Here is a 24731-nt window from a genome sequence, read left to right as displayed (position 1 = left end):
ATTTAAGGATTTGGACATCCCTGAAGGTATTTTTGAAACGAAAGATGGACATCCATCTTGTTTCGAAAGTACGGGTTTCCCTGCCCCTGGATTGGGACGTTTTTGCAAGGACGTCCAAATTGAAACTTGGACGTCCCTTATTGGCGATTGCCTTTACAGTACTATGTAAGCCATATTGAGCCTGCAAATAGGTAGGAAAATGTGGAACAAACAAACAAATAAATAAATAAAATGCCCCTCCACATATTCAGGTCACTATTCAGGCCCAAATTAAATACAAATATTCAGTAAAGCCTTAGCATAAGGTATGATGTGATACTAAATGTTATCAGTTTATCTTGTTGGGCAGATTGCTGGACCGTACAGGTCTTTTTATCTGCCATCATCTACCATGTTAATGTGTAGAAGAACATTCATACAAAATGGCCGCATTGACTTATGTTTGAAGTAGTAGCCTAATGGTTAGGGCAGTCTGCTGAGAACCAGCACATATATCCAGAGGTTGCTGGTTCAAGTCCCACTGCAGGTTTTTGTAATTTTTCTTTTTTAAACTGTGAGCCCTCCAGAGATGGGAAAATATCACTGGAGAACAGCTCAATCAGAGCACCAAATCTAAATACAGACATCCATGTTTTTGAACGTGAACATCCCTTCCCCTTCTGCAATTGAAGCTGGACATCCATCTTTTGCCCCCCCCCCCCCCACCCAATCCTGTCCAGAAGAAGCCCAGACCACTCCCACTTGCCATATTTATTTATTAATTGGAATTTATTAACTGGCTTTATGAAGAGATTTCACTCAAGGTGGTGTACAGCAGGAACAGTTTGACATAAAATATAGACATACAGAAATTTTAGACAACCACATTCTGGCTTTATAAAATCTGTATTTTGACATCCATGCAATACAGATGTCTAAATGCTGGTTTTTAGATGTCCAAAACACGAATAGAGCTTCTAAAATAAGCACCTACATCTCCTTACTCCTTATGAAAGTGCATTAAAGTATCTCTCAGTTAATCTGTAGCCCTTTCCTCTTGATTCAGGTGACGTTGTTCCTGGAAGTAGATTTTAATCTTTAGTATCTTTCTATCTTTCTCTTTTGGTTAAGTGAAGACAGAGTTTCTGTGCTCTTATCGTGGTGGTGTGTCAGTTAACTCTCTGCTTGGTGTTATTAGTGTCCTTGAGTGCTGTAAGTTTTACTTAATTAGCTGGCTAGGGCTAAGCTCCTGACATGTAAGGTAGTTGGCACTCACCGGCTACACTACTTTTGGCTTTCAATCCCTTCTCCAGTTGGGAGTTATCAGTTGTCAGCAGCTTCAAACTTTACTTTCTCTAAGGTTTAGGATCCAGTCTCCCCATGATAAAGCTTCTGCCTTAGGTCAATCTGTGCCTCAGAGGGACAGACCTCTCTGAACAGTTCAATGCAGGTGGGAAGCCATTTGTCTCTACTCCTTATGGCTCCAGGGGACAGATGATTGCTGGCAGCTAAGGTTCTGGTGGGTCTTTGGGGCTCCAGACGTAATGGCATTTTATTTCAGGGTCTTGAAGAGGGGTGGGGGAAGGGGATTTTTGGGAGGGTGGGAGAATAGGTCGATTCAGCTGTTGTGGACATGTTTAGTGGATATTACTTTCTTTGTTTGCAGTTTCCCTTGCTCCACTATTATGGATGATATCCTGGGGAATGTAGCATTTTGGGGGTGCGGAGGAGTAGTATCTGCCCCAGGATGACTGCAATTAATGTCATCACTTGCAATGTTTGCAGAGTGAACTCCCCTATAAAGCGAAAAAAGATATTTCAGGCCTTGCATCGCCAAGGGGTGGAGGTAGCATTTTTCCAGGAGACCCATCTGACTGCCGTGGAAAATGAGAAATTGTGCATCAAGTGGAATATCTGACCATGACTTGGTGAGGGTCACTATTGCACTGGCCAGGAAGGAGTGTCCGCCATTGTGGCGTATGCCTCTATATTTGAAGGACGATAAAAATGTCCATACCTATCTTGTTAAAAAATGGGAGGAATTTAGTGCACATAACCAACAATACATGGATACTCCTAGTTTGTTTTGGGAAACGGGGAAAGCTGTTATGAGGGAAGAAATCATCTCTTACATGCACTGTAAATGCAAACAAATGGATTGTTCTGTTTTACTCTTACATTCAGCGAGAGCTAGCAAAAAACTTGACCAGAGAAAATAGGGAGCAATATTTCCAACAGCTGTGCTTCCAGTGCTTCCTTAATGAGTTACTCACCAGCGCACATTGTGTGGTTTACACTTTAGCAAGCATAGATATATATTTTTTTTAATATGGCAACAGGGTGGGTACCTGCTTGGCAGAGGGTGTCTGCTTCATTCCCATCATTCAGGATCCGGGGGGAGATCAGTTGCTGATAACGCCTTTGTTTGTATGATGATCTCAAATTATTATAAAATTCTTTATGCTTATTCTGGGACCTCCCTTCTTCCCCCTGGAGATTTTCTGCATACTTTACATTTGCCCACACTAACGGAGGCAGATCTCACACTTTTAAATTCTTCCCCATGAGGTGGGAGGGGGGAAATGCAATTGGCTATTAAGGAGACTGCCTCTTTGAAAAGTCCAGGTTCAGATGGGCTTCTTATTGAATTTTATAAGATTCTTTCCCAGCATGTTACCCCAACATTCCTAGTGATCTATACAGAAGCATTTCATAAAGGAGTCCTTCTGAGACATGCATAAAGGAGTCCTTTCTCAGACATTGTGGGAGGATGTTGTAGTTCCTATTTTGAAACCAGGTAGGGATCCTCAACGCACATCATCTTATAGTCCTATTTCTCTCCTGAATGTAGATGTCAAGCTTTATGCAAAAGTTTTGGCCTTCCGCCTGCTTGATATTATTATTACGTGCCATGAAAGCTGTACAGTCTCATCACTAGGAATCCATGTTGGTAGGATTCAGTATAGAAAAAGCTTTTGATACACTTTTGGGACTACCTTTGGGAAGTTTTACAGTGTTATGGATTTACAGGTCAGATTTTAGCTATGAAAAAATTCCTGTGTAAGGATCCTTGGGTCCAGGTATTAATGGCTTGCTCTCTCAGAGTTTTTATCCACCGGGGAATCCGCCACGGTTGTCCCCTGTCCCCTACTTTATTTATCTTGGGCATGGAGGCTTTAGCTCTAAAACTCTTGGGGGATTTTTCAGGCATTAGAGTGGGCCAACAGGAGCTGAAATTGGTTTTATTTGCTGATGACTTACTGCTTGAACTCTCCAATACGGTTGTGGTCCTGTCCAGAGCCTTGGAGATCCTGAGCAAGTATTTTGCTATATCCGGTTTGTGGATCAATTACAATAAATCTGAGGCTCTACCCTTAACTTCAGCCAGGCCCCAGCCAGACCGGTGGGGGGGGGGGGGGGGGGGGGGGGATTTTCCCCTTTGTTGGGTGAGAGACACACTGAAATACATGGGTTTGCAAATCCACAGAAGTCTTGATCATCTATGCTCCTGTAATATTTCTAGGCTTCTCAGAGACACCAAGCTTCTATGTACTAACTGGGCACACTTACCTTTATCCCTGTGAGCAGAATACAACTTGTAAAGATGATACTGTTGCCCAAATGGGTTTACCTGTTGCAGCATTTGCCACTTATTATAAAACCTCATGATTTGAATTTTTGGAATGCTTTACTTTGTAAACTTGTCTGGGGAGGAAAACAACACCATACATCTCTTTGCCTCTCTTCTACCTGATTTAAGAGCTTATAATATCGCTTGCCACCTGGGATAAGCAATAGATTGGGTTTTCCATATTACTGAATATTGTGGTGTAGATTTTGAGCAGGGGATTGAACACCCTCTCCATTTGGCCTTTCTTCTTCATGCTAAAGCAATTGGCAGTCAATTAAGATCCATGTGGTGATTTACCCAGTGAGATGGGCTTGGAATCTTTTTTGTAAGGGATTTAGAGGCAGATGCACTAAAGCTAAATGAGCCTTTAATGACTCTCCAACGAGGAAAATTTGATCCGTTGCATGCATCAAAGGGCTTTTACCGAGGAAGCCAGCAGCTAACGAAAACGGAATGGAGATGAGCAATTAGTGTGAAAACCCCATTGAAACGACATGCACTAACCTTTTCCGATTGCCTTTACGCAGGAAAAAGGCAGGAAAACTAACGAGAGGTCTGGACCACTCGTTAGGTCAGCTCTGTGGCAGGAAAAATCATTAAGAGAAAAAATAAACAAACTTTGAGCCAATCCCAGCGCATTAGCAGAGCTAAAAGCGCTGTGATTGGTCCAAAGGACATCAGAAAAACAAAAATAAATAAAAATAAAAAAAGGATCGGGAGGGGGCAAGGGCGCTCATCAGGAGCATCCTGTACGGAAGGCCTTGCCCCCCCCCCACCCCGCTGCTCGCCACTTTCCGCCGCTCCCCCCACCCCGAAAAAGCAAAATTCGAGCAGCCCCTGCCCCCCTCCCTTCCTCACTACTCTGTCACCTCAGCTCCGCCTCCCGACATCCTCCGTCCTGTGCCCCGCCCCCTTTTGGGGTCGTTGCCGCCATTCCCCTCTTCCATCGGGCCCCCCTCCCTCTTACCGGGCCCGTGCAGCGCCTCTCTCCTCTGTCCGAAGGCGCTGCACGGGCAAGAAGAAAGCTGATGGCTGCCTTCGCCCAGCTTCGATGGCTCGTCTTTCTCCTGCTGGGCCCGCCCCTGTCTGACGTCAGTAACCTACGTAGGTTACTGACGTCAGACAGGGGCGGGCCCAGCAGGAGAAAGACGCGCCATCGAAGCTGGGCGAAGGCAGCCATCAGCTTTCTTCTTGCCCGTGCAGCGCCTTCGGACAGAGGAGAGAGGCGCTGCATGGGCCCGGTAAGAGGGAGGGGGGCCCGATGGAAGAGGGGAATGGTGGTGACGACCCCAAAAGGGGGCGGGGCACAGGACGGAGGATGTCGGGAGGCGGAGCTGAGGTGACAGAGTAGTGAGGAAGGGAGGGGGACCGGGGCAGCTAGCATTTTGCTTTTTCGGGGTGGGGGGAGCGGCGGAAAGTGGCGAGCAGCGGGGGGGGGGGGGCAAGGCCGTCCGTACAGGACGCTCCTGATGAGCGCCCTTGCCCCCTCCCGACCCTTTTTTTAAATTTTTGTTTTGATTTGATTTGGGAGCCATGTGCTGTGTTTTGACTGTTTGTGGCATGCGCAGAGCAGCTAACATAACGCTTGGCTGCTCTGCGCATGATTTGGGGGCCGATTAACGATGTGTATTGTGATTCTTTGGTACATTGTACGTTTCAATACCGATCTCAGCATGTGTGACTTTTTTTTTTGGTGCATTTTTCGTTATTTTAAAATCGTTAGGGACTTTAACGATTTAGATTTTTTTACGTTTGGTTGCTGCATCTGCCTCTTAGTCTTCCTGCCCACTGCTCATGGTATTTACCACTGGTTGGGGAATTTAGATTATCCCCCAGGCTTGGACATGGGCAGAGGTATTGTACTGCTGCATAATGTGATTGAGGCGGATGAACCTTACAAGCGCTCGAGAAAGCGTATAATTTACAGTCGATGGACTGGTACTCTTACAGTCAGCTGCATCACTGTGTTCACCAACTGTTTAGAACATCTCGAGTGGCCTTTAATGAGTCTGCTTTCAATGAAAAATGGCCCTTACCATTAGTTACTAAAGGATTGCCGGGATTGTGAAACTTAAAAAAAAAAAACCGCTGGGCTCCTCTCCACTGACTCAGGTGGTGGCCCTTTGGGACAGAGATTTTGGACCTTATTCTGTGGAATGTCTTCAGAAAAGTTTAAAAGAGAGTTCGCACCTGGTAGAGAGTGCACAATGTATGCAGAACAAAAACATCCAATGGACTAAGAAAGTTCACATTAGAGGAATAATTCAGAATAAAACGGACTCGACATGAATCATGTTTCGGCCACAGAGGCCTGTTTCAGGAGTCCCTGAATGTTGTAGTTTCTATACAGCACTCTGAGTAATGAAGATGACTCATCAAGAAGATGTGTTCTAGATGTAGGAGCGCTGTCAAACAGAGTTACAGCTAACAAGCCGCAAAGCCACATCTTGGTGATTTGTCTTCATTACTCACAGAGTGCTGTATAGCTATGTAACTAAAACGTTCAGGGACTCCTGCAGCAGGCCTCTGTGGCCGAAACACGATTCATGTCGAGTCCATTTTATTCTGAATAAAGCCTCTAATGTGAACTTCTTTAGTTCATTGGATGTTTTTGTTCTGCATCATCCTTCGTGTCACCCCTGCTGTGCTTGCTTACCTGAGTTCACCTGTGCGGAGGATTCCTTGTTCTTCTGTTTGTGTCGATTTCTTCTGGGAGAGGTCACAATTCCAAGAATTATATTACAAGTTTCTTAGCGTATGTACATTCAGCCTTCGAGAGCAAAGAATATGGGCTTTCCCATGGATGGGACTTGTCCTAAGTGTGCCCATCAGGATGCTTCCTATAATCACAAGCATATGGGAGTGTGCACTTACTTTGACAGTTTTGGGCGGCTGTGTGGGCCCATTTGGGCCATATGTACAACAATCAGTGGGTTGCCACTCCACACAATAATCAGTGGGTTGCCACTCCACACAATAGCCTCCTGGATAATATGATTGACATTGAAGAGGGCACACAAGTATCAATTCTGTTTTTAAGGAAAGCCTCATTGATTCTGCACTGGTTTAAAGACATTCCTCCCTCTCTGACTTTATGGCACAATCAACTACATGCCCTCTTGGTTATGGAAAGACTTTCTGTGGATACCCAAGGACGCCCAGCAAAGAAATGGTGTAGTCTGGACACCCTACATTGGCCATACAGGTTCAGTCCTCCATTTTTAAATGTGCTGGATATATAAGCTCTACTGGGATGGAGTTAGGGATTCAGTCATATACAGTATATGTCCTGTTACATTTTAGATATTGATAATTTTAGAATAGAGCTTGGGGGGGATTGAGTCGAGGAGGTTTAGAGTGGGTAGGGAGGGTGTTTGAGGTAGGAGGGAAAAAAGATATTGTCATTTTAGTTGCATTTCATTCTTATCTGACTGACTACCTCTATCTGACGTCTTGAGCACTGTTTGTTGCTCTTGTTGCATTTGAGAATAAAGATATTTCATATTAAACAATGAAGAAATATATTGAGAACAACAGATCCCAAATCAGGACAATCTCTGATAATCGGGAACATCTGGTAATCCTATCTTTGGTGCTCATTTTCAAAGCACATAGACTTACAAAGTTTCATGGTAACCTTTTTCAACTTTGTAAGTCTAGGTGCTTTGAAATTGAGCTTCCACATGGAATAACAGTCATGGTCTTGCATAATGAAAGTAAATATGATATTTTATTTTGACTGGCTCTTAAATTTATACTAGTAGTGTAGTTTTGTTCCCTGTATCTTCTTGGAGATTTTCATACTTAAAAGTTCATCATGGAATAGTCCAATTTCTGATCTTGCCTGAGACCTTTGCAGGTATGCCAGAACCTTTGTAAACTATCCTTGCTCTCTTTCCCAATGGATCTCTTTGCTCCTTCTACTCCTGCAGACGTCTTTATTATCTTCTCATCTTCCTCCTTCCCAGACTCTATGCTTCCTTTCCCTACAGACCTCAAATGATTTAGTTCCAGGAGGAGATTTTTAGGCCACTCCTGGTTTTGAATTTACATCCCAAAGCAGTATGGTATTTGTAGAACTTGATTCTTCCTATTAAAATTAGTCCTGCAATCCCCCTAATATATCAGGTTTTTATTTTTTATTTTTAAGAAGTCCTGGACTGGCCTAACATCTCACTTATGGTCAATCTGCAAATTGTGGGGAAGCTGCTATGGCCAATCCTACATAGGTATTGCCACACTTGGATGGACCAGAGGTCCATCAAGCCCAGCATCCTGTTTCCAACAGTGGCCAATCCAGGTCACAAATACCTGGCAAGATCCCAAAAAAGTTCAATACATTTTATGCTGCTTATCCCAGAAATAAGCAGTGGATTTTTCCCAAGTCATTTTAATAATGGTCTATGGACTTTAGGAAGCCATCCAAGCCTTTTTTAAATCCTGCTAAGCTAACCACCTTTACCATATTCTCTGGCAACGAATTCCAGAGTTTAATTACATGTTGCGTGAAGAAACCTTTTCTCCGATTCATTTTAAATGTACTACTTTGTAGCTTCATCACATTCCCCCAGTCCTAGTATTTTTGGAAAGAGTATACAAACGATTCACGTCTACCCATTCCACTTCACTCATTATTTTATAGACCTCTCATATTTCCACTTAGCCGTCTTTTCTCCAAGCTGAAGAGCCCTAGCCACTTCAGCCTTTCCTCATAGGGAAGTCGTCCCATCCCCTTTATCATTTTTGTCGCCTTTCTCTGCACATTTTCTAATTCCACTATATCTTTTTTGAGATGCGGTGATCAGAATTGAACACAATATTCGAGGTGCGGTCACACCATGGAGCAATACAAAGGCACTATAACATCCTCATTTTTGTTTTCCTTTCCTTTCCTTTCCTAATAATACAATTATACTCAGACCTAGAAGAATTCTTTAGAAAAATGTGCCTGAAGGCACATTTCCACAACAAAGGGACCCCCAACAGACCGGAATACAGTTTTAAACAAAAGAACACTTATTTTTTAGATTGTAAGCTCTTTTGGGCAGGGACTGTCTCTCTCTACGTTGAATGTTCAGCGCCGCATGCGTCTGGTAGCGCTATACAAATGTTAATAATAATAATAATTTCACCCCACAGGATGGACAACTACATAGAAAGCTTCAGACATGGGGTAAAATCACAACTTTCCAACAAACAAAAGAGAATTCTGTACAATCTTACCCCACCAGAATGAACGGCCATAAGAACTCTACAATACAAACTAGCAAACGCATTATCATCAAACCCGCAGACGAAGGAGGCGCAGTGGTAAATATGGACACACAAAAATATATTGAAGAAGGGCACAGACAGCTCTCAGACAATACATACTACAGGAAACTAACTGAGGACCCCACACAGGATAATACAAAGCAGCTAAAAGACCATATCAGAACATTTCCTAAACAAGTACAGCCACATCTGAAGAAACTCATACCAAACTAGCCTTCTGTGGGCACATTCTACTGCTATCCAAAATCCACAAACATGGAAACCCGAGCAGACCAATCATATCGGGTATTGGCACACTCATGGAAGAAATATCTGGGCTCATAGAGGGAATTCTGAAACCTCTCGTGCACAAAGCAAACAGCTTCATACAAGACACCACAGACTTTCTGAATAAATTGAAAAATATCAAGCAGTTACCACCAAGCACCCTTCTGGTCACGATGGATGGAGAATCACTATACAGCAACATTCCACATGCGGATGGCATAGCTGCATGTGGGAGGCTCCTAAAAACATCCACACTGGACCATCAATACTCACCAGAAACTATTACAAAATTAATCAAATTTATTTTAACTCGCAACTACTTCCGCTTTAACAATGATATCTATCTACAAATAATGGGCACTGCGATGTGCACCAGGATACCACCCCAATATGCCAACCTTTTTATGGCTGAGCTGGAAGAGACATTTCTGAATACATACCAGACCAAACCCCTAAAATACTACCAGTACATCGATGACATTTTTATGATTTGGACTGAGGAAGAAGATACTCTGAAATAATTTTACAATTCCTTCAATACATACCATCCTACAATCAGATTCAAAATTGACTACTCCCCAAAAATAGTCAATTTTTTGGACACCACAGTCTCAATCAGCAATGGCTATATGCAAACATCTATATACAAGAAACCGACAGACAGATGCAGCTACATCCACAACTCCAGCTTTCACTCTTCACATACAAAGGGATCCATTATTTACAGCTAAGCCACAAGATACCACCATATCAGGGGCGTAGCTACGGGTGGGCCTGGGTGGGCCCAGGCCCACCCAATTTCAGCCCAGGCCCGCCCAGCGCCAGCCCCAGCACCCATTGCCGGCCACTGCTGCTTTTCCTGTTGAGTAGCAGGGCCGGCGCTACAAAAAGAAGAAGCGCTAAGGACCGTAGGACGAGAAATGTTTAAAAAAAAAAAAAAAGCGCGGCACCGGCAGGCACTGTCTCGGCAGCCTTGAGGCATTGGCTGCTGAGGCATTGGCTGCTGGCTCGCAGGCTCCTCCTGCAGACGGGAGGAGTCTGCGAGCCAGCAGCCAATGCCTCAGCAGCCAATGCCTCAAGGCTGCCGAGACAGTGCCTGCCGGTGCCGCGCTTTTTTTTTTTTTTTTAAACATTTCTCGTCCTTAGCGCCGTTAGCGCTTCTTCTTTTTTGTAGCGCCGGCCCTGCTGCTCAACAGGAAAAGCAGCAGTGGCCGGCAATGGGGGCTGGCGCTGGCATGCAGGGCGGGCCTCGTCGAAGAAAAGAGGGAAAACATGGAAGGATGGGGAGAAAAAGAGGGAAAACAGATGGAAGGATGGGGAGAAAGAGGGAAAACAGATGGAAGGATGGCAGAGAATGAGGGAAAACAGATGGAAGGATGGCAGAGAATGAGGGAAAACATGGAAGGATGGGGAGAAAGGGAAAACTTGGAAGGATGGGAAGAAAAGAGGGAAAACAGATGGAAGGATGGCAGAGAATGAGGGAAAACATGGAAGGATGGGGAGAAAGAGGGAAAACATGGAAGGATGGGGAGAAAAGATAGAAAACAGATGGAAGGATGGGGAGAGAAAGAGGGAAAATGGATTGATGGGGAGAGAGACTCTGGATGGAAGGATGGGGAGAGAAAGGGGAGAGACTGGAAGGATGCAGAGAAAGGTGAGAGACTGGAAGGATGTGGAGAGAGAAGGGACACTGAACATAAAAGGGTAGAGTGATACAGAGACACTGGTTAGAAAGAGGGAGAGAGACATTAGATTGGAAGGATCAGGAGAGAGGATAGATGGATGGAAGGATGGGGAGAGAAAGAGGGAAGACGCTGGATGGAAGGGTAGGGAGAAAGAGGTGACACTGGACGGAAGGATGCAGAAAGAAAGAGGGGAGACTACTGGAAGGATGGGGAGAGAGAGGGAAGACTGGAAGGATGGGGAGAGAAAGAAGAGAGCTGCTGGATGGAAAAGGAGAGTAGTGAAAGACTGGAGAATAAGAGGAAGGGGCATGGGGAGAACAAGGGAGAGAAAAAGATGAAAAGCCATAAGTAGATGAAGGAAATTAAAGAATGGATAGTAAGAATGAATTAAATCAGGACAGAGAGAGAGAGGCAGAAAAATATTGAAGAACGCAAAGAAAAAGGAGAGAAAAATGAGAAATGGCCAGGAAACCGTGGCAGAAGAGTTAAGCGAAAACGAAGGAAAGCAGAATCTAGAGACTGGGAGCGACACAATGAGAAAAAGTAAATGGCCATACAAGAAAGGTAAAGAAAATAATTTTATTTTTAATTTAGGATAAAGTAATATGGTACCTGTGTTAATGAAGTTTCAGAGACCAATACTTCCTTCCTTAGGTCAGGCGAGGATACCGTAACAGCATTATACTGACCTGAGGCAGGAGGTTTTGGCCTCTGAAAGCTCATTGAAAAGGGTGTTAGGCTATTAAATAAATTTTCTGAAATCTGACGCACTGAAAAGCAGCACTTTACCCTGTGTGACAAATGCATCTGATTAGCGTGACTACATTTTGCTGGGGGAGGGGGGTAGAGAGAAAATTTTGTGCCCACCCACTTTGGGTTCAGGCCCATCCAAAATTGGCAGTCTGGCTACGCCACTGCACCATATCTGCTCAGACCCAGGGGATAGAGACAGACACCTTGAAATCCTGACCACATCCTTCAAACAGAAAGGCTACAACCCCAAAATAATCTCCAAGAATATTGCCTCCTCCCTCAAAACACCCAGGGAAAATCTGCTACAGTACAAAGAAAAGAAAGCCACAGACAGAATCCCCCTTGTAGTTACATACAACCCAGAGCTGGAGAAACTGAGGAAAATCATAAGAGACCTACAGCCCCTACTCCAGGAAGATGAATTACTGAAAGAGATATTCCCATCCCCACCAGTGCTGGCCTTCCGACAGCCACCAAACTTAAAACACAAGCTGATCAGAAGTAAACTCCCAACACAGACTGAAAAAGAAAAGGGCACGTTTCCCTGTAACAGATCCAGCTGCAAGCTATGCCAAAACATTTCACAGGACCCCACAGTCATTCACAAAGGAAAAATATTCAACATAAAGGAATCCTTTACATGCTCATCTTCCAATGTGGTATACATCATTCAGTGTAAAAAATATGACAATGGATGCTATATTGGAGAAACAAGCCAGATGCTAAAGACAAGATTTAATTTACATAGACATCACATGAAAAATGCTAGTGCCAGCCAGGATTCCACTCCTGTGGGGGCAGCACTTTACAAAGCCAGAACACTGTACCAGTGATTTCATGGTAAGAATCCTGAAAGGTAACTTTAAAACAATACAGGAACGTAAGACTTTTGAAGTCAGAATGATTAAATATTTTGACACCCACCAGACAGGACTTAACAAAGATCTAGGTTTTCTAGCCCATTAAAACCATAAAGTTGTATTGCTCTGTCACCCTCCTCTCACCTATCTACCCCCATCTTATTAGACTGTCACTGAAATGCTTTGATGTCTCACTTATATATACTGTCATTTAGCAACACTTGCTTATTTCCGATCTGACGAAGAAGGGCAACCTTCGAAAGCTAATCAAGAAATGTATTAAGTTATGTCCAATAAAAAAGGTATCATCTTATTTTATTTTCCATGTTTTATTTTGTTTTATTTCTATTGATTACCTAATAATACCTAACATTCTATTTGCTTTCTTAGCCACCGCTGCACACTGAGTAGAGGGTTTCAACGTATCATCAATGACCACGCCTAGATCCCTTTCTTGGTCGTTGACTCCTACCATGGGACCTTGCATTACGTAGCTATAATTCGGGTTCCTCTTTCCCAAATGCATCACTTTGCACTTGCTCACATTAAACGTCATCTGCCATTTAGACTCCAACTCGTAAGGTCCTCATAATTTTTCACAAACCTCTTGCGATTTAACGACTTTGAATAACTTTGTGTCGTCAGCAAATTTAATTACATCACTAGTTGCTCTCTCATCAGCTCATAACCTTGGGGTCATCTTCGATTCCTCCCTCTCCTTCTCTGCACATATTCAGCAGACTGCTAAAACCTGTCGTTTCTTTCTCTACAATATCACCAAAATTCACCCTTTCCTTTCTGAGCACACTACCAGAACCCTCATCCACACTCTTATCACCTCTTGCTTAGACTATTTCAACTTGCTTCTCACAGGTCTCCCACTTAGCCATCTCTCTCCTCTTCAATCTGTTCAAAATTCTGCTGCACGACTAATATTTCGCCAGTATTGTTATGCTCATATTGGCCCTCTCCTCAAGTCATTTCACAGGCTTCCTATCCATTTCCGCATACAGTTCAAACTCCTCTTATTGACCTATAAGTGCATTCACTCTGCAGCTCCTCAGTACCTCTCCACTCTCATCTCTCCCTACATTCCTCCCCGGGAACTCCGTTCACTGGGTAAATCTCTCTTATCTGTACCCTTCTCCTCCACTGCTAACTCCAGACTCCGTTCCTTTTATCTTGCTGCACCATATGCCTGGAATAGACTCCCTGAGCCGGTAAGTCATGCTCCATCTCTGACCGTCTTCAAATCTAAGCTAAAAGCCCACCTTTTTGATGCTGCTTTTAACTCCTAACCCTTATTTACTTGTTCAGAACACTTATTTTATCATCCTCACTTTAATATTCCCTTATCTCTTGTTTGTCCAGTTTGTCTTTCCTAATTAGATTGTAAGCTCTGTCGAGCAGGGACTTTCCTCGTCATCAAGCAGATGAATCCATTACGAGTGGGTTGTGTCCATCAACCAGCAGGGGGAAATAGAGAGCACTGAAAAACCATAGTGCCTCATGGCCAGCTAGCTCCATCTGCCTCTTCAGTATTCTCTTTCCCCAGCAGGGTGGTTGCAGCTTGTTTCAAGCTCCTTCAGAAAATCTGCCTGGGGTGGCTCCTGTGCTTTTGCCAGTTGTAGCAGGGGTGTTGTGGCTGATGGTGCCCACTTTAAAGGCAAATAGGTTAGCCCTTTCCCTGCCTTACCCAGCCCCTGATGTGGAAGTACACAAATAGGCAAGCCCTGTCCCTGTCTTTGCCCATGCTGTGGATGCAGGTACATAGGCTCACCCTTTCCCTGCCTTTCCCACGCTACTGATCCTCCGGAGTTGGAAATTTGCCTCTTTCGCTGCTGCCTCAAACTTTCCTCACAGCCTTAAAAAAAAAAAGTTGTGTCGCGCTTTGGCGCTGCAATCCCAGAAAAGAGGTTTTCTTCTGATTGTGCAGCGTGACTGGAGTTCGGGGACTCGGTCTGGTGAGGTAAGAGCATTTTGTAGCTCCTCCGGGGAGGGCCCGCTTTCGGGACGATTTTGGCACGAATCCACCATTTTGAATTTCCGCCGCTTTTGGCGATAGCTGCTGAGAAAGTAAAGCACTGTTTCGTTTGTAGCAAGGGCAAATCTGCAGCAGGGCTCTGTAAGGTGTGCTTTTCAGATGGTAGAGACGGCTCGAGCATGGCGAGCGATGTTCCTTCCCGCTCTGTGGAGCTGGCAGCGGGCGCCATTTTGGAACAGCATGGCGTGACCCCCGCTGAGGCGGAGGGGATTGAGCCTGGAGGGGCGCCTCATGTAGAGGCTAATAAAAGAGCTGTTTCTCCCGGACTGGAACCGGGAGGCCAGGGTGAGCCATTTTCCCCTGAATTTGTTTTATTGCTGCATAATACAGTGTTCGCCTTTCGAGCCGCTTAGGCGAGCTTCGGAGAAGGATGTGACCTTAAAGACGGTCTTTTTGGTGGCCGTGACATCGGCGAGACGGGTATCTGAGCTCCAGGCACTGTCCTGTCGAGACCCACTTCTGCAATTCTCAGAGTCCGGAGTAATGGTATGTACGGTGCCTTCCTTCATGCCTAAGGTGGTTTCAGCGTTTCACCTAAACCAGCCTATTTTCCTGCCCTCCTTTTCTAAAGAGGAGTTTCCAGAAGCCTATGGGTAGTTGCACCTTCTGGATGTGCGAAGGGCTCTGTTGCAATATCTGCGCATGTCAAATGCCTTCAGGACCTCTGACCATCTTTTTGTTCTTTTGTCAGGTCCGCGCAGAGGGTCTCCAGTGTCTAAGGCCACTATAGCCCGTTGGCTCAAAGAAGCTATCCACGAGCGATTTCATCTTCTTGGGCTGAAACTGGAGCACTCTCTCTTCAAGAGATATGTAGTACAGCTACTTGGGCTTCTAAGCTCTCTTTTGCCCGACATTACAGGCTGGATGTGGCTGCCAGGAGAGACGCGCATTTTGGAGCACAAGTGCTGGCGCGTGGTGTGGCTTTTGTTCCCACCCTATCTAGGGATTGCTTTGATACATCCCACTCATAATGGATTCATCTGCTTGATGACAAGGAAGGGAAAATTAGGTTCTTACCTTGGTAATTTTCTTTCCTTTAGTCATAGCAGATGAATCCATGAGCCCTCCCTCTGTGGTTCATTATGTGATTCATGTTAGTTTTATTTCAGTTTTTCCTGTAGATATGTTCCCTCATTGGGAGAAGTTGGAAAACAGTCTTCAGGATTTCTGTTCAGTTACAGGAGGATGAGTTCATTCCCTCCAGGAGGATGAGTCTGTTCCCTCCTTTGACTTATAGCTCCAGTTTTGGGGCGTTCATCTGCTGTGAGGAAAGTTCATGTTATTATGCTTTGCGGTGTAACACTGCTTTGGAAGCTTCAAATACTGAAGAGGCAGATGGAGCTACAGCTGGCCATGAGGCACTATGGTTTTTCAGTGCTCTCTATCTCCCCCTGCTGGTTGATGGACACAACCCACTCGGCGAGGCATTTATCACAGAAACGGGGATGGAGGCCTAGACAGGGACACGGAACTTGAAACCTGACTGATGTGATGGACGGTGACAAAGGACTGCTGAAGTTTGGGAGTAGTATGTTATAAGTTATATGAAGGTGCAAAGCACTGTTACTGAAAAACTGTTTTGTATTGTTTAGAGCATGTTCCGACACTGGTTGAATGTTGGACGTTTGGTGGGAAGAGTTTAAGATTAAAGTGGGAGATTGTCTGTAAGGGACTGGGGAGAGAGGTGGGGGCTGGGGGCCCTAGTACATTCACGACCTGACTGATGAGCGGCTGCTCATCAGACGTAGAGGGGGGATATAGAAGGGGGACAAACGTGGGTAAATGGGTTAAGGGGGGTAAAAGATCTGCTCGGGAAGGTGGGGCAGGGAGGGAGATGGATAGGTTGGTGGGGGTGGGGAAGGAGAGAAGTGGGAAAGGATCGCTTGTGTAAGATTCAACCTAGTAGGGGGGTAGGATCAATGTGGCACTCTGGGTGCACTGGAATTAAGGCAATGGGGGTAAAGATATTACAACCTCTGGGGCAGGGCTGGGGCCTAGGGGTTATACTGTATTTCTTTCTTGGCATTGTGAGTGTTTACTTGCTCACAGCATTGTAGAATAACTACCTGGAACGTGGTGGGGGGGATATCCTTCCCGATTAAAAGGAAAAATTTTTTAGCACACCTAAAGCGTTGCAGGGCAGACATTGCTTGTTTGCAGGAATCCAGATTAACGGATCAGGAGCATGAGAAGCTCAAGCAAGGGTGGGTGGGACAGACTTTATATGCCTCCTCTGATGGGCGCAGGGGGGGAGTAGTAATTTTGTTCCATAAACAATTGGCTTACACTGCAGAGACAATTTTTAAGGACCCCAAGGGGAGATATATATTGGTTAAGATATGGCTACAGGGTAGAGAGTTATTTCTCCTTAATGTATATGCCCCTACCCCCTTTGACGGTCAGTTTTTTCCAGAGTTGCTTTGAGTTCTCACTCCATATCAGGGGAAGAAGATCATTGTTGTGGGAGATATGAATATAGTGATGGACCCTCAGGAGGATAGTACAGGGGACATATAGGAGTGGGTTTCTGAGGGGCAGGGAAAAAAGAATGCTACACGAGTTTGCAGCCTCTGTCTTTGGTTGACGCGTGGAGGCTCTTGCACCCGGGAGAGCGGGAATTTTCGCATAGGTCCAGAGCTCATGGAACATGGGCCCGCCTTGATTACGCACTGGTGAGCACAGATCTTTTTACAGGAGTGGTAGGGGCAAGCATGGAAGAAGTAGTAATCTTTGATCATGCATTAGTGTGCTTCGAGATGGAAGCCCTGAGAACCTTTTTCCCCAACTAAGAGTTGGAGGTTTCCCAGTTATTTAGCAAAAAAACAAAAGACTTCCGAAAATTCTTACAAGCAAAATGGGAGGAATATGTGTTGCACAACAAAGGGCATAAATCCAACCTGCAGTTATTCTGGTGTGTCACCAAGGCAGTGTTGAGGGGGGAACTGATTGCGTATATCGCGACGAGACGTAAAAAAACCCGCAACAAATCTGATACACTTAAACCGCCAACTGCGAGGAGCCAGGCGTAGATATATGGCATCACCTACAGAGGCTCATAAAGATAACTATTTGTCTGTCCAGGCGACAATTAATTCTCTGTTACACAAACAAAAGCAACGGAATGTAATATACCAAAAATTCCGATTGGCCAAATTTGGGAATAGATCGGGGGGGCATGTTAGCAAGATTGATAAAAAAGTGTGGAGGAAACTGGACAATATCAGTGTTGAAAGACAAAAAGGGTAATATTGTGAATAGGCCAGACGGGATCCAAGATATAATGAGTGAGCATTTTAAACATCTTTATATGGAGAAAGGGTCGGCACCAAGTGATCAGGTGAGAGCTCTCTTAGATCGAGCAGGGATGCCCCGCCTTAGTAGAGATGCAGTGGCTAGATTGGAGCAGCCCTTACAGCCAAAGAAGTTGCAGGATGCCATTAAAGGGCTGAAACCCTTCTCAGCGCCAGGGGGAGATGGTTTTTTGGGCGAATTTTATAAAATTTTGCAGCATTTCATATTGGGCCCGTTGTTTGAGTATCACCTATCGGTTATACGGGGTGGGGGTTTCCCTGAGTTTGAAAATACAGCGCGTATCTCTCTTCTTTTGAAATCTGGGAAGGCCCCTGAGGATCCTGAATCATACCGCCCTATCTCATTAATTAACGTCGACATTAAACTACTGGCCAAGATTTTAGCTGCTAGGTTGGTGAATTTTCTCCCTGATTTAATCGGGACAGCCCAGGTGGGATTTATTCCTAAAACGTCACTCTGTTCTACATATTCAGAAGACCCTCTTAGCTATGGCTCAGTGTAAATATCAGAATGAACCTGTGATTGTGGTCAGCCTAGATGCAACTAAGGCATTTGATCAAGTACGGTGGGGGTTTCTCTTTCGGGTTCCTGACTGGATTGGCCTGCCAGGGGGCTTTCTGGAAGCGTTAAGAGCCTTATATTGTGGTATGAAGGCCCAAATCACTGTTAACAGGGGGCTTTCAGAGAGCTTCAGGGTCGGTAGAGGAACCAGACAGGGATGCCCTCTTTCACCGATGTTGTTCGACCTTGTGCTGGAGCCGCTGCTGAGATTGATAAATTCCAGTGAGAAGGTTAGGGGAGTGCAGTTGGGGGAGCAGGAGATGAGAGCCCTCGCCTATGCAGATGACATCTTGCTGATACTAACTGACCCTCAGTAATCCTTAACGGTGGCCCTGAACATGGTGCATGAGTTTGGGTCCCTGTCTGGTTTTACACTTAACCTTCACAAGTCCTGTGCGATGGCATTAGACAAAGAGACAGAACGCACGTGGAGGGAAGAGTTTCCTTTACGGTGGGTGGACACTAAGATGAAATATCTGGGGATTTTTCTCATGAGGGATCTGTCCTATTTGTACAAGACCAACATAGATCCACTGTTGGAGATGTCTAGAAGCAAGGTGGCCATGTGGGGGGACCTTCCGCTATCACTGTGGGGGAGGATAGCGTTATTTAATATGATAGTGGCCCCAAAGTGGTTATACGTGTTTCAGCATCTTCCTCTCTTTCTTAAGCGAAGGGAGGAAAAGAGTTTGTCAAAAATCTTGCAGATTTTTCTTTGGTGGGGGAAGAAGCTGAGGTTGCCTTTAGAGACCGTAGCCACACCAAGAGATGGAGGGGGAATGGGCCTTCTAATAATTAGATTCTTAACAGTAGCATGTGCAATGTGTCATATAAATGACTGGTATCTGGGGTCCTCAGATTTTTCTTTAACACCAACAGAGACATCTCTGTTCCCGGATGTTCATTTTAGCCATCTTCTACACACAGGTGGGAGGCTGCCTTCACAGGCCTTCTTGCGACACCCATTACTGCACTCCTTGAGGGCTTCCTGGCGATGGATGTGCAGGAAGCACCACTTCTCAGCTGTCATTTCCCCCTGGCTCTCGATCTGTGGCAATCCAGATTTTGCACCGGGCCTGGAGAGGGGGGTTTTTCACTGTTGGGCAAAGAAGGTGATAGTGTATTTGGCCCAGGTGGTCACGGAGGAGGGCAGAATGCGTACGTATTCTGAATTGCAAACTCAATATGGGATTTCACAGGGGCACCTTTTTGAATACCATCAGTTGAAACATTACATTGCTACACTTAAGTGGACTGACCTAACAGAGGGCGTAGTGGAAGTGCTATCGGAGGCTTTCTCATTGGGTGCTCAACAAACCATCCCGTTAAGATTTCACCATCAGCAGCTAAAGGACTCAAGCCCAGAGGTACATAAGTACATAAGTAATGCCATACTGGGAAAAGACCAAGGGTCCATCGAGCCCAGCATCCTGTCCACGACAGCGGCCAATCCAGGCCAAGGGCACCTGGCAAGCTTCCCAAACGTACAAACATTCTATACATGTTATAAGCACCTGGCTCTTCACTGGTCAAGTGATCTTGGATGTGCGGTTTTGTCGGACCTGTGCAAATCTTATCTGAGGTCTTTATACACACAGAGGCTTTCAATACCACAGAGAGAGAAGTTGTATAAGTGGGTAATGAGGCTAAATATATCCCCACGTAGAGCATTTTTGGCGATTCACAAAGAGTGGGAATTGCCCCAAATGTGGGGGGAGGCTGGCCACGTTGAGACACATGTTTTGGCAGTGCTCCTTTGTCCATCGATTCTGGGGAGAAATAATAAGCAATGTGGAACAGTTGTGGGGCTGCACCTTAGTGTGTGATACCCTGATGCTGTTCTATAACTATAAATGCACATCTGATCCCCCTGAGGGCTTTAAGGGTTTCATTAAGATAGCTATACTCTTTGGGATTACTTCTATCTTGCAAGAATGGCAGTCTGCTGTGAGACCCTCGATTCAAGCATGGAGGTCACAACTAATACATCAGATGCAGTTAGACCGGTGCGGAATTGTGGATTTTGAGAGTGCCCTGGGTCTTAAATTTAGAGCAATGTGGGAACCATTGTGGGCTACTCTCCCCTCAGCAGGCAGAAGTTTTTTGCTGAACTTCTAACTAGGTTGGGTGATAATCGTGGATTGTGGGAAGGGTGGGTGGGAGGGAGTGATTGGGCGAGGAAATGAATATATTTAGTACATGGGGGGGGGGGGGGTAGGGGTTTTAAATAAAAAAGAAGCAATGTTTTGTTTATATGACCAGCTGTTTTCGGATGCCTACTGTCATTGGGAATGGAGGGAAATGATTTATTTTATGTACATGTATCTGAGTTTTGATACCTGCTAATAAAAACTATTTGAACATAACTTAGCTTTATATTACTTTATTTTAATTTATATATAAAACTTACAAAAAAATAGGATACTGCTTTCCACATTTGGGCGCACGCATTTATATCTGGTCTGTAGCTGGAGTAACTGCAGATGCACAAATGTAGGGTGTTCCAATACCAGATTATGGGAATATTCTATAACAGAATCTGGGCAGCAAGATGTCGTCATAGACTAGGGTCTCACCGCATGACATTGGGGTGACTAAATGAAGGCAGCCACTGAAGCCAGTTGAGTTTTTGGGATATCCACAATGACTTATCAAGAGGAAAATACATACACTGCCTTCTTGGTTGTGCCCCGAGGACTGGATTAAGAAGCACTGATTATAGTATTTTCTGTCCCGTTATATAAGTTAAGTGGGTATTTACAGATTAGGCAAAATTTTGGTATTTTCATGTGTGTATGCACACATATGCCTGTAAATGCTATTCTAATCATTTATACGTGTAATGGGCTGTAAATATTAGCCTCTGTGTTATAGAATTGCCCCCAATGTGCCTTTGAAAGTTAGCAGCTGGACCAGTTATACGTTTACCAGCTGCTGATAAATGTACAAATCCTTTCAAATAATGACCCAAATACTTTCATTCTCTAGGGAATTCATGCCTTGGAAATGGAATTATTTTTTGTGAAAAATTCCATTCAAAAGAGATACATAGTAGTCAGATACTTAATTCAGGATCCAGTTTTCAGGAAGTCATGGGTTTCAGTCCCTCAGTCTCTTTGTGCTGTTCTTGGGCAAGCACTTCATTTCCTGTACTTCCGTCTTCCTGTCAGTTAGTGACTGTAACTTTTTCTATTTGCTTTGAGAATTGTCACAGCCTATTGTAACCAGAATTATTTATATTGTTCTTTGCCAACAGGTTCTCCAACAGGCAGGAATTCTGGGGAAAGAATCAGGAAACTCAGTATTGGACACTATGACAACGATGGGTCTGGACCACTGCCACATACCAAATATGGATGGGTGAAGTCTCTGGAACAGCCCTCTAGTCCTGGGACATTTTCTCCTGCTGGACAGATGAAAGAAGTACCGTCAAAAACTAATTTTTTTAAATACAGATAATGGCTAGTGTATTCTACTCTTAAGTGTTATTTTGGCCCAGAGAGCTCATCCTGTTATTTTGGACCTTCAGCTCTGTCATAGAGCAGCACCCTAACCCTTTGGTTCCTAAATCTGGTCCTGGAGGCACCCCAGCCAATCAGGTTTTCAGGATATCCACAATGAATATTCATGAGAGAGATTTGCATACAGTGAAGGCAGTGTATGTAGATTTTCTGTCATGAATACTCATTATAGATATCCTGAAAACCTGACTGGCTGGGGTAGCTCCAGGACCAGGTTTGGGAACCACTACCCTAATCCATAATTTACAGCCATTTAGGGCTGCCCACTCCCACTGCTTCATGTCTAGCCCAGCCATTCTAGAGACAAGGACTTCTACCAGAGACCATAACTTACTTCAGATCCCAGATGCTGAGTCTTCCTTGTACCTGAGGCTATTTATGCTGCCTTCATAGTATCTCCAACTCCAGCCAACTAGAAGGAGCATTAATTATTATTTCTGTTATTATTAAAACTTGATTGTGTGCTTCTCATTGACATCCTTTAGAGTGGGGTACATTAAAATATCAAACCAAATACAGGAAATATACAAATTCCTTTGACCCATTTTCTTAATCTCCGCATTTCATCAAGGTACAATCTCCAAACTCAAAAAGTCAGCTCAACTATTGGCTAATATTCAAAAGGGTAATTATGTTTAGTGGTGGTCACTCAACATATAATCTCTCTATGAATTTCAGTAATGCTATCCAGGGTAGTGCTGGGATGGATTGAGGGCAGAGTATGGCCATTCCAGCTAACTGCCTCAGATACAAACTTAAGGACCCTTTTACCAAACTGCGGGCAAAGGTGGCATCAGTATGCCCTTTCGCAGGTCTTTCCCACATGCTGAGGCCATTTACACTGCATCAGTAAAATGGCACATGAGCCCCTACCACCACCTATTTTGTAGGCAGTAAGGGCTCACATGCTAATTGGTTATCACATGGTAATGTAGCTGGGTTAACCAGTTAGCACAGAGCTTGCCTACTCTCTACCCCTCAACCTGCTCTCAGCATGGGAAGCGCACACAGCGTGCAAAATTACCATAGGGTGCCTGAGCACGCCCCATGATAAGTACTTTTTTACCGTATTAAGCATGCGCTAGTGCTTACCACAGTTTAGTAAAAGTGCCCCGTAGATTGTAAGCCTTCAGGGATTAGAAGTAAACTCACAGTACCTGAGTGTAAATTGTCTTGACCTACAGCTCAAAAGGGGTGAGCTTAATCTTTCCCTAAGTCTTCAAGTAGCCTGCAGTGTTCAGCCACTATCTGTTTAGCTGTACAGGTAAATTTAGGTCAGCAAAAAGACTATGGTGGCAATTCTATAAATTGGTGCCAAGATTTAAGCACCCTAATGCCATGTTCTTAGTGCTAATTAAATAACTGCATCTTGGTACCAAGATTTCATTATAGAACTAGTAAAAAAAGGCCCGTTTCTGACCCAAATGAAATGGGCGCTAGCAAGGTTTTCCTCATTGAGCAGTTGCCTGTGAGGTGCGATGCCCCCCCTCCCGGCACCATCCCACCCACGGCGATGCATCCGGCCGCAGCCATCCGACCCACCGTGCCCATCACACCCACCTTCACGTTGGTTTGGCGGCGGGAGACCCGGAACCCCGCCACTACAAGTCCTGTGTGCTGAGTACGGCGTCATTGTCGGCATTGGTAGCTGTGCAGGGTGGAGTTCTGTGCGTCTGACGTCATGCACGTGCAGGACGTCAGACGCACAGAAGCCCTGCCTCCACAGGCTAGGAACGCCGAAGATGACGCCGTAGTGAGCAGACAGGGCTTGTGCTGGCGGGGTTTCGGGTCCCCCGCCGGCAAAGCAACGCAAAGGTGGGTGTCTCAGGAAGGGGTTGTTGCAGGGGGTGCTGGAGGTCCTTGTGTTGAGCTGCAGCTTTAGGGGGGGGGGGGGGGGTCAACCGTTTGTTTAGGTGATTTTTTTTTTCCTGCCCTCGACGTCATGACGTTTGACGCGAGGGTGGGGCACGGGTCTGTGAGGTGGCTTCACCACCATGAATCCACGAACCGTTCTGGGAGACTGACTGACTTCAGTGATGTCAGTGTCCTCAGAACGTTGAGGTTGCTTTTTATTATAGTAGATATTGGCATAAGTCAGCATTGATATGCCCAAAGTTAGGTGCCAACAGTTACGCCGTCAATATCAGTTGTAACTGTTGGTGCCCAATTGTGCCCTGAAATATTCTATAAGTTATGTGCATATCTGAGACATGCTCATAACTTGCCCATGCTCTACCCCCTCACTCTTAGATACCCCCAAATTCTACATATGGCGCCTTAACTTGTACGTGTTAATTTGTCCACATGGCCAAATTGTGAGCACAGCTTAATTGATTAACAAGCTAATGCAGTGCTGATAATTGGTATTTAACCAATTAGTGGCACTATTTGGCTTTAATTAGAATTTATGTGCATCATAATCTAGATGTATTCTATAACACGGTGCGGGTAAATTCTAATGCGCACAGTCAAAAATGGGCGTGGGCGTGGAATGGGTGGGTCGTGGGCTTTTCAAAAAACTGTGTGCGCTATTATAGAATACATTCAATCTGCACGTAACTTGGGCACAGGTGTTTAGACCTGGTTTTAGGTGGCCTAAATAGGTGCGCCTAAATTTTAGTCACAAGAATGGCACGTGAGCGTATTCTATAAACTACACCTTAGGTGTAGTTTCTCTGCCTTCCCCCCCCCCCCCCCCCCTTATCCAATAGAGTCCCCTTGATAACCATCCCCCCCCTTTCTCTTACCCTCCCTTCTGAACTGGTGCACATTCCTTTATGTCCTATGTTGTGTTCATAAGGTACCTTCAGAGACATTGGGAGAATTATTGCACCATGTGAGCCA

General features: G+C 44.9%; 1 protein-coding gene across 2 annotated transcripts in view; it reads left to right on the top strand.

Annotated features, from left to right (window-relative positions):
- TNS3 (tensin 3) overlaps positions 1–24731 on the top strand; it is a 1051445-nt gene that overhangs the window by 813722 nt on the left and 212992 nt on the right. For both annotated transcript variants that reach the window (XM_030209265.1, XM_030209274.1), the window contains one exon: positions 21623–21789. In XM_030209265.1, coding sequence (XP_030065125.1) covers positions 21623–21789 — 167 coding nt within the window. The remainder of the gene's footprint in view (positions 1–21622; positions 21790–24731) is intronic.

The sequence above is a fragment of the Microcaecilia unicolor genome, chromosome 1, assembly GCF_901765095.1.
Source record: "Microcaecilia unicolor chromosome 1, aMicUni1.1, whole genome shotgun sequence".
In the NCBI taxonomy this organism is placed as follows: Eukaryota; Metazoa; Chordata; class Amphibia; order Gymnophiona; family Siphonopidae; genus Microcaecilia; species Microcaecilia unicolor.
This window is presented reverse-complemented; position numbering and strand designations above follow the sequence as displayed.